Raw genomic sequence first — 14,019 nt, forward strand, 5'->3', positions numbered from 1 at the left:
TTGAACAATCTGATAGCCTTCTGTGGGTAGATGAGGGAAGAGCAATGGATGTTGTCTACCTTGACTTTAGCAAGGCTTTTGACTGTCCCCCATAAAATCCCATAGACTGGAAGCTTAAGCAATGTTGTTTAGAGGAATGGGCAGTGGGGTAGATTGAGAATGTGCTGGATGACAGAGCTCAGAGAGTTATGATCTGGAGCACAGAGCCAAGTTGGAAACCTGTAGCTAGTGATGTCCCCCCGTTGTCAGTACTGGTTCCTCTCCTGTTAAACATATTCGTCAGTGACCTCGATGAATGGACACTGTACCCTCAGCAAGTTTGCTGTTTCCAAACCAGGAGGAGTAGCTGAGAAACCAGAAGGCTGTGCTGCCACTCAGCAAGACCCGAAGAGGTTGGGTTGGGAGAGAAACTTAACGAATTACAAGGGCAAGTGCAGGTTACTGCGGATAGGGAGGAATAACCCCAGACACCTGTACAGTTTAGGGGTTGATCTGCTGGAAAGCAGCCCTAAGGAGAAGGGCATGGGAGTCCTGGTGGACAAGTTAACCAACAATGTGTCCTTGTCACCAAGAAGGCCAATGGTATCCCTGGGTGCGTTAAGGTCAAGGGGAGGCTATCCTCACTCTCCACTCTTCCCCAGGTGAGGCCACATCAGAGCACTGTGTCCAATTCTGGACTCCTCAGTTCAAGAAAGACAAGGAACTACTGGTAAGAGTCTAGCAAAAGGCTACAAAGATGATCAGGGGACTAGAGCATCTCTCTTATGAGGAAAGGCTGAGACCTGGGCCTGTTAAGCATGAAGAAGACAGAGGGGATCTCACTGATGCTTGTATCTAAAGGGCAAGTGCCAGAGGGATGGGGCCAGATTCTTCCCCGTGATGCTCAGTGACAGGACAAAGAGCAACAGGCACAAACCGGAACACAGAAATTCCATCTAAACACGAGGAAAAACTTCTTTACTGGAAAAGGCTGTCCAGAGAGATCGTGGAGTCTCATCTGGAGCCATTAGGAACCCACCTGGACCCAACTCTGTGCCACCTGCTTTAGGTGATCCTGCTTTATTGATCAGGGGAGTTGTGCTCTGTGACTTCCAGAGGTTCCTTCCAACCCCTACCATTCTATGACACATAGGAAGGGCTGGGAAGAGGCACTTCAGAGGGGAAGGGAGAAGAAAAAATCCAGACCACAAATACCTAATTTGAGCAAACACATCATTCTATTTGGACTTTATTAAGACTTTAATATTGGTTATCTGGCAGACTTTGTTCCTCTTTCTAGAAATTTACTTACATTTCTTTACAGCTAGATGTGGCACGGTGAAATCTTTTGAAGCAGCACAAAAATTCAGATCAAAACCTCCTAGTCTTTCAGACTCAATAAAGACGCAAATTTTCTCCTGGTAAGAACGAGGTATTTGCAAGCATCAAAAGTGTATTTAGTATTTTTAACATTTACAAAATACTGTAAATTCATCTGTCCGGCTTTCACATACCAATGGTACAAAATCTCCCGGTTACATCAGTACTGAATTATAAAAGTTTTACTTTAAAATGACTGAAAAGCACACCTTATCCAGTATTTTCTTCCATCTAAATAAATATACATACTAATTTTTTTTCTTTGTGCTTCAAGACACAAGGGATCACAAACCCATCTTTTTTACTGTTTAGATCAAAGACAGACTTCTCATAATGACCATGTAAATGCAACTACCAAATATTGTTACTCTCAAGTATTCTCTGGAGTGATTAAAAAATATTTTAAAGCATGGGGAAACAGAAACAACTTCTACAGATTATTGTAGAATAATGACTACAATTCATGCAGTTCTTTCACTGTTGAAATATAATGCTCCTCCTGAAAGATGCTGAAGTTAAGACCTGAACAGAAGTGGCATACAGTTTTACTAGAAGTATTTTGAATGCTGCCATGATACTGGGAAAACTATAATTTTTAGTTTCTCTAAAATACAATTTTAACACATAATTTGTTAGATTTCAGTCAATATTTACATACCAGTAAGAGAGCAATCTCCCTCAATAAACAAATTAAAAGAAGGTTTTCATACATTGCTAACAAAATTATGTAGTAAACAGGTATTTTTCTTTTGTATAATCCAGCAAATAGGATATTTAGGAATCCTCACAGAAAAGAGGACAATTGAAGTTTCTGCCATGGACAAAAACTTTAGAAAAACATAATACAATTAAAATACAAAATATATATAGTACATGTCAGATTAGTTAGTAGGGGCGTTAGAAGTTTCTGGAGACTGAAGAAATTCATAGGGATCATGAACTATATCTTGCTGTTCTCCAACACTCAGATGAGTAGGGCTTCCTGTAGGATACGAAAAAAAATCAAAACCTTTAAATGCACAGAAAAACAATGGAGATAGATCAATGTATTAGACTTCTATAGCAATTCAGACATTTACATGATATTTAATGAGAAAACAAAAAAGATTCTTCCAGTAAATTAGACCCTTTTAGAAAAAGCAAGTAATTTTATCCCTCCAAATTTAAAAATCATATAAAATGTAACTGAGTATCATCCAACCAGCATCTCCTACTCTCTTAGACATGACACCAAATTTTTAAGCAGTACAGTAAATTATCATCCTGTCTTATCACTGAATTTTACAGTTGACAAGGGATTATTTTAAAATTCTACCTGTTACTTGCTGCATACAATTGTGCTGAAATAAACATTATATACTCCTGAATATTTCTAAGGGCATAAAATGCAAGGGCATATAGGGATTTGCAAGTCAGTATCAATTTACTTCACAGTTGCTTCAAGTCTGTCTAACAAAAAAATAACTAAAATTAATGTCGGTAATTCCAGCAGTCAAAAGTACATCTTCTTAGTTAACTTTGCCATGCATATCTAAAAATTGAAACATGATCTTGTAGTCAGTACACTGGTCTACCAGAGTACTTTCATGTAAAGATTTATTTAAGTTAAAATATAAGCTTTAACCAGTTTCAGAGCTGAAGTACTGCAACTTCAGTGACAGAGGTAACTTTACCAAGATGATGTTGATCTCTTTCAGAGGTATTGGAGAGGGAACTCAAATTGGATGATGGTCGGGATCCCACTCTATCAGCCTGAGCTTCATGAAGGTCTTGCAGTAGCTTAGTTGTTTCATCCAGGTGTAAATGGTTATCATCGTGATCCAGCTCCTTCTTTACTTTCCCTAGGGCCACCAATTACCAACCACAACCCATAATTAGCATATACAGATTGACTCACAAATTACCAAGCCACTATAAAAAAATTAACACAAGTGTTGTCTATTACACAGAAGACCTCAACCTTGCCTTTTCTTTTGCACTTTAAAAGGCAACAGTTGCAGATGTGTTTTCAATTTCAAGACCTACACATTGAAACAGATTTGGAGGACGAAGGAGAACACCATAGGAATAGGCTGAAACTGAACTGACTCCCAGTATTTATATAGTTTTAAGAGCTTAATTTATCTTCTTCATATGTTAAAGTCCAGACATGAAATAATGCATTTAGTTTGCAGAAAAAGAGAGGAAGTCAGCAAAAAGATTAAATATCTAACTTAAAATACAGTTAAAATGGAACATGTAATGTGCCGACATACACTGTTGTTTCACCTGAAGATTTTTAAAGAATATTGCATCTATAGGAGAAATCCATGGAGATGTTTTTTTTCTTTAGGTGTTCAATTACCTAGGTTATGTTTTATAAAGGACTGTCTGGCATCTTTCACATTCTGAATCAAAAGTATTCTAAACCGCAAGGCAGTACTTTTTTTCTTTTTGGTGATAATATTTTTGATACATCTGACCAGCTGAACAGCCTGCAAAAATAGGAATATTACTTCTTGTAGTATTTAAAGACGTATACTTATCAAAGATGTGTATTTCAAACAACATCCTAATACTTCCATATAGCTGTCTTATTGAAGCTAGTCTTTGCAACACCTGAAGTTTCTTCTGATTTTTTGTGACATCCCAAATGGTGATATGATTTAGCTTCACCTACTTACCTTTCTTCCAAGTTATTTCAAAAGACAGAATATGAAGCAATGACATTTCTGAGCCAAAGCGTCATGCTGATTCTTAAAATCTATGTTACTATGAACACATAAAACCCAAGCAAAACTATCAAAATTGTGAGGTACAAATACATTGGTTTCTTCACTGGTACAGGAAAGTTAGCTTGGCTAGCGCATGGATGTCTAAAAGGAAAAACAGACGAAGGTTTAATTTATCTTCTACCAGCCCTTGACTTTTGCCTACAACAAATGCAGATTTATTACTTTTTAAAAACTTGTTTATTCTTGGCAAATCCAGCTTTTTGTCTAAATGGTACAAATAAACAGTAAATGGTGGCTTATATATTTAATTACTTACCCAGTGAATTTAACATGGATATATCAAGAGATACATCTGAATATGATTTCATTGAGAGAAAGTCCAGGTCAGAAGTGCTACCTTCTCCAGCGGATTCTCCAATCTATTAAAATACAAGACACAAAGACTACCAGTAGTTATCACTATACAGTAGCTGTCACAATAATTTTTTTACAGTAAATACATGAATCCATATTCCCAAAAGTGTGCACCACAACATTAAAGACTGGAGAATCCATAACTATGTTGGCTAACCTGCAGCTCACAGGCAGCTCAAAACATGGCTCTGGGACAGACCACTCATATGAATGGCAAGGGATCCTGCCATTCATCTCCTTATCTCTTTATCTTTCATCTCATTATCCAGGAGTTCTGAGACCAACATTACTGAATCCTCCAGAACTTAGTTACATGTCCATGGCAGAACCATGGCAGGGGAAGAGGCATTATCAGTATCCCCCATAAGGAACCACTCCCAGGTCCCCTTTTTCCTCACCTCCCAAGAGCAACAGAGGATTTATTGAATTTTTTACCATGTAACTAATAAACAGAAAGCCAGGCCTCCCTATACACAGCATCAGCTGCAGCTGGACTCTCAAGTATTTTTTTCTATACATGTGGATAATGAAATATGCCCTTCACTACAACAATTTCATTTTTTTCCACACCTGTTACAATACAGCTATGTAATAGGAAAAAAAGGAAGAGGTCAAAGTAGCACTCATTAAGCTTTAAAACACATTCTAACAGAATTCTCTGAGGTTGCCTATTTCAGCAGGAGGAATAATACAGGCAGATACACATACAACCAATTATCTTTTAGAAATATGAAAAAGAAACATGTCATTTTCATGAATTAACCAATCACCTTCTACAGAATACAAACTTTTCTACAAAACATAAAGGATATTTATAAAACTATTACATTTACTAGTTGCTGTAATGTCAGTCATGTAATTTTTATGTGAAGTGCATTATCTTATGCTATCACAAACAATTTGCAAGATAAAACATATATCACTAAAAATTCTGAATATTAGCTGTGAAATCACATGATATGTATTACTTTCCCCTACTTTCTAACAGATATTATCAATGGGTGTGATAAAACTGATAAATACTACTTTTTTTTTTTCTGCTTTGACAACAGGTTGAACCTAAAATATTCATCAGCAGTATTTATCAAGTTTCTTTCGGACTCCTAAGAGATCTTTTATTCTCTGAGATTTAGTTAAGCATACTGAATTTCAGGAAGGAATACAGAACAACAGGACAAAGTCAACACCCAAAACAGAATCAGTGTTAAAGACTTCATTGTAAGTATTGAAAGCTTGTTCTACATATTGTAATTTTAATTTTGTACCTCAGAGTATGCATGTCCTTCCACTGAAACAAATTTAATGTCTCAATACTCTTTTTATTTTTTCTTACACACAAAGTCTTTTACCATAATCTGTTTGGAAGAATCCGGACAGGTATTATGCAATTTGTGTTCTTCTTTTATGAGAACTGGCACAACCTAAAAGAATCAAATAATGCTTTAGATCTTGGCACTTCACAGCTTACAGTTACGTTTCCTAGGAATAATCTTAGTTTGTATAATTTACTGAGGTTATGACAAGATATTAGGACACCACAGAACACTTTATGTTTCATGATGTTTGCACAGATCCTTCATGAAAAATTAAGACTAGCTCTTTTATTATTGGTGAACAGTCATGAAAACAGTGTAAAACTAACCAGGACAGCCTCTTAGGACCACCTCTTTATGACTAACCAAATAGGCTCTTCTTTATCATATACTCCACTTATCAAGCTTTTCTGTATTATTATAGAACAGATGCATATTACATAAAATTAGGTAACTGAAAGCCCAAAGTACATAACTTTCCCTATTTTAAGTTCCAAGACACTTTTGCACAAAAAGCCCACCACTCTGTATATCAGCATAACTTACTTTAACTTCATCCAGTGGTTTTACTGGGATGTTTCGCCTCTGGAAAGAAAGAGTATCAAAATTACTTTTATTCATTGTAAGAGGTACAATCGTACAATCTAAAGTATATTCAAAATTCACATACAAAATGAGGCTACAGACATCTTTTTCACGTATCTGTAATGCAATTACAATGTAAGTTACTGATCTGAATTTTTAGTGTTATGCATTTTAAATGATCCTTGAGTCCTCTTACACTATTTACTCTGTCCACAAACTTTATATTAAAGTGCAACTTCTTACTCATTACTTCAGTAACCTCCGATTCCAAGCAATTTAAGGTTGCACTTTCAGATATATTCACTCTTTCTTGAATGTAGCAATTACTCACACACAAAACACTGCAGCACATCATCATTGAAACACATTTCATTGCACAAAATCTGTAGACATCCACATCACAACTCAATAGCATTTCTAAATTCAAATGGCCACTAACCATTTGAAAGTATTCAGAAGGTATTCAGAAATTCTCATTTGGAACAGTATTTATAGAACAAGGTGGCAAAAGGGGGAAGACACACTCTATTTTAAAGCTAAGTTCAACGTGTCATATACATACATTTCTAGATGTAGAAAAATAGTTAAAACCCAAGATCTTTGAATATCCGAAGTTTTTGAACTAGCTTTTTAGATTTCTTCCTTTTTTTCACATGCACTCTTTTTCCAGTAGGAACTGGAAAAATACCCAGAAGATTCTGAAGGATCCTCTGTATTTTTCATTCTACTGTCTCCTTTTCCCCAAACATCACCCAACTAATCTACTTCTAAGTTTGCAGAGATTTGGCATAGCCATACTTCCCCCTGTCAGACAGTCCAAATACTTCCCATCCTCTTCCCCACCTCCCTTATTTTTATTCTTAAACCATTCAGAATATAATTATTTAAATAGCAGATGATTATTCCAAATTAAGAATGGCTTTCAGAGTGAAGATAACATGGAAAAAAGATTTTGCAGTTTCTGGTAGTAAATTTTGACTTGAGAATGCAAACATTCCCATTGCAATTATAAACACTACTGACAAAAACCTCTTCTCCAGTCTTAGTATGAATCTCCTAGGTAAGTGTTTACAAAGTTAGAAGTTTTTCCTTCTGACACAGTATATGAATTTAAAATTTAACCACCACTGGATGACAGCTGGACAGCAATATTAATCTGTTTTCCAACATATTATTTAAAAATTCCAAATAATGAATCTTTCTACAAGGAATACACCTTTCATTTAAATTATGAAAAAACAAACCAAACACAAAACAACCAGCCAGCCAAAACCATACAAACAAAAACCCAACCAACCAACCAACCAATAAAACTGTAACAGAAGTATTTCAATATAACTCAGAAGCAGATACATAAGTAATGATATTGCATCAGGGCTGCCTGCTCATCCTTCAGTTGTTTGGTCCCTTCTTCCCCCAGCTTTGTTGTGCCTCCCTACCTCTTCCTTTCTGCAGTCATACAGTACGTCACATTAGAAAACTGATCTATCTGGAGAAAATAAAAAAATTACTTCTCTGCTCATTAATTCAGTTTTGAATTTGTCTCACTGACAAATGAATTTGTCTCATTTTGAATTTGTCATGGTTACATGAACAGCTAAGCCTGCAATGCTGAAACTTACAGAGGAAAACAAAGCACCTCCTGTTATACTAAAAAACAGAAACAGGTCTATTCTTGATTTGATGAACTTGTGACACTTCTGTGAATCAAGGACACACCTGCTTTAGCTGATAAATAGTCTTGGAATGATCTCCACTAGTGATCTGGTCCAGAAGATCATCTACTATTTTCTTGCTGTAATTTCCAGCATCCTTCACAAATTCTTGTAAGCTAGTAGGAATGGAGATATAAGAATTTCAGAAAAATGTTTCCAACTATGCCATATTACACATGCTTTTTCTGTGTTCTGTGGTCTCTTCCGTGCTTCCTCAGAACAGCAATTAAAGACTTCAGGATAGGTTTGGGGTTTTGTTTTGTTTGTTTGTTTGTTTTAAATAAAAATAAATGTATATGCAAACTTGTTTTTCACAACTACCAGCAAATTTTCATTTGAACTATCTTTGATAATGGGCTAAAACAAAACAAGCAAAAAAAAACCCCTAGAAAGCTTCTGATTAATGATCTCCCTCCAAGACTGACGATGTAATGAAAAGTTAGCTTGTTCTCCTTTTCAGATACCTTGAACTGTTTCAAACTTAAATGCCTCAATGCAAATATATTTAGCACAGGGAACAAACTCAGAGAGTTACAGAAGTGTGTATACCTGCAGAGAAACAATGTCACTGGCATTGATCAGATGTGCTGGGATGGCTCTATGACTGGATTGAAGGAATGGACAGGTACAAGATCTTCAGAAAGGACAGGTAGGGGAGAAGATGAACAAGTGTCACCTTATACATCAATGACCAGCTGAAGTCCATAGAGTTCTGCCTGGGGATGGATGAGGAGCTGACCAAGAGATTCTGGGTCAGGATTAAAGGGAGGACAAGGACAGGGGACCAGAGTATCTCTTGGAGGGACAAAACAGCAGAGCACAAGCAGTACAGGAGGTTCTAGGATGCATTGATGATAACTTCCTTCTCAAAGTGATTGAGGAACCAACAAGAAAAGGTGCTATGCTGGACCTTGGTCTCACCAACAAGGACAGGATGCTGGACTGTAACATGAAGCTTAAGGGCAGCCTTGACTGAGTGAACATGAAATGCTGGAATTCAGGATACCTAGGAATACAAGGAGGGTATGCTGCAAGCTCAGCACCCTGGACTTCAGAAGAGCAGACTTTGGTCTTTACAGGGATCTGCTTGGTGGGGTACCATGAGATAAAGTCCTGGAGGGGAGAAGGACCCAAGAAAGCTGGTCAGTATTCAAAATCACCTCCTTCAAGACCAGCAGCAATGTGTCCCAACAAAGAGGCAGGCACACAAGAATGCCAGGAGGCCTGCATGGATGAACAAGGACACACTTACATGTGGGGGGGAAAAAAAACCAAACCAAAAACAAGACTACAGAGGATGGAAGCCTGGGAAGGACTGGCAGCCTGGGAAGAATACAAAGAAGTTGTCCACACAGCCAGGGATCAGATTAGGAAACCAAAAGCCCAGACAGCATTAAAAGCGGCCACACCCCCCAAACTGAAGAAAGTGAAGTCAGGGACTGTGAGAAGGAAGATCTGCCCACAGGAGGACAAGAGCAGGTTTGAGGTCATGTAAAGAACCTGAAGGGGCACAAGACCATGGGATTTGACAAGATCCATCCATGGCTCCTCAGGGAACTGGTGGATGAAGTTGCAAAGCCACTATCCATACCACTTGGAGAAATCATAGCAGTCTGGTGAGATCCCACTGACTGTAAAAGGCGAAACATAACCCCGATTTCCAAATTGAAGCACAAGTACAGGTTGGGTAGAGAATGGCTTAAGAATAGCATTGAGGAAAAGGACTTGAAGGTGCTGGTTGATGAGAAGCTCAACATGGGATGACAATGTGCACTTGCAGCCAAAAAATCCAGCCATATTCTGGGCTGCTTCAAAACGAGCACAGACAGATGGTGGAGAGAGGTGATTCTCCCTCTCTGCTTTGCTCTTGTGAGACCCCACCTGGAGTACTACCTACATCATGTTCAGGAGCTCAGAACACAAGAAGGACATGAAGCTGTTGAAGCAGGTCCAGAGGAAGGTCGTGACAATGATCAGAGGGCTGGAGCACCTCTCCTATGAAGACAAGCTGAGAGAATTGGGGTTGTTCAGCCAGCAGAAAATAAGGCTCCAGGGAGAAACTGTGGTGGCCTTCCAGTACCTGAAGGAGTCCCACAAGAAATCTGGGGAGGGATATTTTAAAAGGGCATGTAGTGATACAAGGAATAATGGCTTTAAACTTGAAGAGGTAGATTATGATTAGACATTTGGAAGAATTTTTTTTGTGTGAGGGTGGTGAAACAATGGTACCGGTGTCTCAGGAAAGTCATGGATGCCCCCTCCCTGGATGTGTTCAAGGCCAGGCTGGATGGTGGGTTGAGCAACCTGGTCTACTGTGAGAAATTAAGCTTCCTAATAAGTAAATGCTTACCTTATGGCACACTGTATCCCAGTTTCATCACCATATGCTGAGTACAGGAGTTCCATTTCATCTGATTTCAAATCATGAAATACAGAGTTGTTTTGCATGGAAGGTGCTGTACTAGCACTTGTAAGAAAGGTTACTAGACAGGTAGAAGAAAGAGACAAATGATGAACACAAGTGTAAAAGATTGCTGGTGGGGAAGGGGGCAGGAAAAAAAAGTTGGTTACTTCAAACATATAAAGAAATACACTTGGGCTACTAGAAAATAGAAAACTAAGTTAACTACCCACTACCACCAAAAACCCCAACAACCAGCCCCTCCCACCCCCCTTTATATTTTTACTTTTTGCATTAGTTTATTTCACTGGATTCTGCCACTTTCTGGAGAACAGAAAAAATCAGAAATTACTAAAGATGTTAATAATACTAAAAAAAAAATTTCCACAGCTTATTAAGTCCTTGTCATACAATACAAAAATGCAAATGACTCAAGGGTTTTCTTTCTCAACTCTAAGTGCAATTGCTCAGGAAAATTATTTCCTTCAGAGAAAACAAAGTACCATTAATGGAAAGACTCTACTGTACCTAAAAGACTAAAGCAAAACATTCTAATTAAGTTATGTTTAGTAAGTTAATTTAATTAAAACTGCATTTGCTGTATATGGAATAACTATATTTTATACAAATAACCAGGAGAACTTTTCATTTGGAATTACATAAAATCTGAAATTATTTTATATGAAGAAATTGCTCAAACATGTAATCCAAAGCTACAACACATTTTTTGGCATTTACCTTTATTTTTCCGCTCATCTTTAAAGCCCAGTGTAGTGAAGCCAGGTAATAGTTTGCTTGACAGTGAACTCAGATCCACTGGGAGAGTCTCTTCCTCTAATAGTTTGATTTAAAATAAGATAATTATTTTTGAAGAAGTATTTCATGTTCAAAATGTATTTATAGAGAATATTTAGATTTTGCTATTTTTAAAAAGTTGCAGTTACCATAAAGACTAAATGTCTTTTAATCTGTATATTTTTATTAAGAAATATGTAGTGTATTTCATGCTCTCAATTAAAAGATTAAATACATGCTGGATATGTTTCCACCTCTTATTCATAAGATCTGCAGCTTACTTCAGCAGCTGAAGAAGTTTTACTAGCTGATTCATAGACATTCAAGATCCTGATACTATGAAGTGTCTATGAAGTGCTATGAAGTGATAAAAGCAATTTATTGTGTTGACTGCATATATATATATATATATATATATATATATAAAAATTGAGAAACCACATAAGGAACGTTGTTAAGATAATTGCTATTATGACCACAGCAACATTCCTTTCTCAGAACTTAGCAGTTCAGAGAACTGCTTAATGAAAGTGGCTCAATAATTTGGAATATGCTTTTAAACCCCCCCCCCCAAAAAAAAAAAAAATCCCCAAAACATCTAGGACACTTCCAGTTATTTTAAAATTATCTGGATGTTATGGGATATAATGGTAACTATGCCCAGCTACTGAAGAACAGAAAGCAAGTTTATCCCTAGAACCATACCAAGATAGAAAAAAACCCAAACCAAACTCTACGATAAAAATTCAGATAGTAGTATTAACTGTAATATTGATGTAACTAGTGTTAACTATACAAACAATCAAAAAAGATTCTGGAGTACAGAAAAATCACAAAGCAGCACAGTACTCTGCAGCACACAGGTCGATCTGCTCCCATTACCATCACAATCTAAATTTTCAAATTTTTTTGGCATGATTTGAGGTATTATATCACTTTTTTTTGTTTTTTTGTTTTGTTCTGTTTTGTTTTTCAGAAATAGGGAAGGCATATGGTAGCCAAATGCTCTATTTCATTGCAGAAAAATTTACCACCAAATTACTGCCAATTTACTGCCTGAAAGGAATTTAGATAGTACTAGTTACAGGCTTGTATATCCCTCCCTATCAAAAATTAATAGAAATGTAACTAATCAAAAGGGTTCATGCATTCATCAATGCAACAACAGATAATCTGTGAATAAATTCCAACCCCAAAAGGTGCAGAGATAACAAAGTGATAAACATGACATACAGCAGCATCAAGACTATGCTATTTCACTCATTACAAACTTTTAAAACTTCTGCAATTTGAGCTTGAAACTAAACTAGGTGGAAATCATAAGATGACATTAATAATATATAGTAGTAGCATAAACAAAGACCCACAGGAAAGATCAAGAAACTAAAGAAAAACAATTAAGGAAAACCTAATTAAATTAAAATAGAATTTTAGCTGCTAATTGACATTAGGAAGTGAAAAAAAAAAGTTAAATGATTATTCTCTGTATTTGCATATGAACTTGTAGCAATGTATAAGCACATGTAAAAAGATATTTTACATTCTTACGGTAAACAGAGTATCTGAACAGCGAAAATTTTAAAGGCAAACATCTTACTTATACTGGAGATACTAAATATAGTTGTTAGAGAAACTGGTCTAAAGATTTATTTTTTTACTTAAAAAAAAATAATCTCATCTATAGTACAGGATCTCTATGTATACTAAGACTTCAAAATCTGCTAGAATATTCAACATTAGAAATGTTTGCTTGAAAGATGTCAGCATATACCTTCTGCTTCTGGATCAGATGAATTTACTACACTAAATAATAAAGTTCCATCTCCATTTTTTTTCAGATAACCAATCTGTAAATAGAACCACAGAGATACAGAAAGAATCATTCAAAACCATCCAAACTTAAAAAAAGAGTTGCTTACTTCAATAGAAAACTCTAAAAAGCATTTTTAGCTGTGTTCAGATCCTGCACTCTGGTATTCTCTTTTTAATTAAAAAAGAATCTTGGGTCACAATTATTTAGTAATTAGACTAGTAAATGCTTCAGAACAGAACATACAGAAATAAATGTTTATATGTCATATATGCAATTCTTGATTCATCTGCCTAAATAAGATCTAAAGTTTGGATCCAAGACAAAAGCAATTCCATTATAATTACTGAGGCCAGGTTTTTAACTGTCAAGCCTTGAGCACACATTTTTTTAGAAGCAGAACTGTAGCTTCTATCTACAGTCTACCTCACTGCTTATTTTCAAATCTAGACTGAACTGCTTGTTCTAATGTCTCATTCACAACTTGCTCTAATTAGAAGTACTTTTATGAATACACTATCAAATTCTTCAAGTGGAAGCAGAGCTGTGACAGACCTACCAGAGCACACAAACAAAATCCTAAAAATACAGCCAGAGATGTGAAAGACAACAGAACTCACCAAGGTCTGTAAAGATAGACCTAGAACTGATGCAAAAAATTAAGCTGATATAAAAACCTCACTACACATAAATCATGCAGAAAAAAACCAATTCTCAATAAAGATGGAAAATGAAATTATGCTCTGTGTAAAGAAATATTAGTAAATACTTCCAAGGAAATCGAACTAAAAAACTCTATTTTGTTAACAGCTGAACTATTAAGAATGTGTCTGTTACCTAGATTCAGTGGGATCTGCAGTAAGTTGTCTAGCTGACTAAAAGACTAGAAAATTAAGAGCTGGACACCTTGAAC

General features: G+C 36.3%; 1 protein-coding gene across 12 annotated transcripts in view; it reads right to left on the reverse strand.

Annotated features, from left to right (window-relative positions):
• Positions 1 to 1,195: 1,195 nt before the first annotated feature.
• BRD9 (bromodomain containing 9) overlaps positions 1,196 to 14,019 on the reverse strand; it is a 31,845-nt gene continuing 19,021 nt past the window's right edge. For 8 of the 12 annotated variants that reach the window (XM_071736251.1, XM_071736247.1, XM_071736250.1 and 5 more), the window contains 9 exons: positions 13,068 to 13,143; positions 11,240 to 11,335; positions 10,451 to 10,583; positions 8,105 to 8,216; positions 6,347 to 6,385; positions 5,837 to 5,908; positions 4,390 to 4,492; positions 3,033 to 3,200; positions 1,196 to 2,341 (listed from right to left, as the gene is read on the reverse strand). In XM_071736251.1, coding sequence (XP_071592352.1) covers positions 2,241 to 2,341; positions 3,033 to 3,200; positions 4,390 to 4,492; positions 5,837 to 5,908; positions 6,347 to 6,385; positions 8,105 to 8,216; positions 10,451 to 10,583; positions 11,240 to 11,335; positions 13,068 to 13,143 — 900 coding nt within the window. In that variant the 3' untranslated portion in view covers positions 1,196 to 2,240. The remainder of the gene's footprint in view (positions 2,342 to 3,032; positions 3,201 to 4,389; positions 4,493 to 5,836; positions 5,909 to 6,346; positions 6,386 to 8,104; positions 8,217 to 10,450; positions 10,584 to 11,239; positions 11,336 to 13,067; positions 13,144 to 14,019) is intronic. The other 4 variants (XM_071736255.1, XM_071736254.1, XM_071736253.1 and 1 more) reach the window with 1 other exon arrangement.

Source organism: Heliangelus exortis, chromosome 2 (genome assembly GCF_036169615.1).
Source record: "Heliangelus exortis chromosome 2, bHelExo1.hap1, whole genome shotgun sequence".
NCBI classification, from domain to species: domain Eukaryota; kingdom Metazoa; phylum Chordata; class Aves; order Apodiformes; family Trochilidae; genus Heliangelus; species Heliangelus exortis.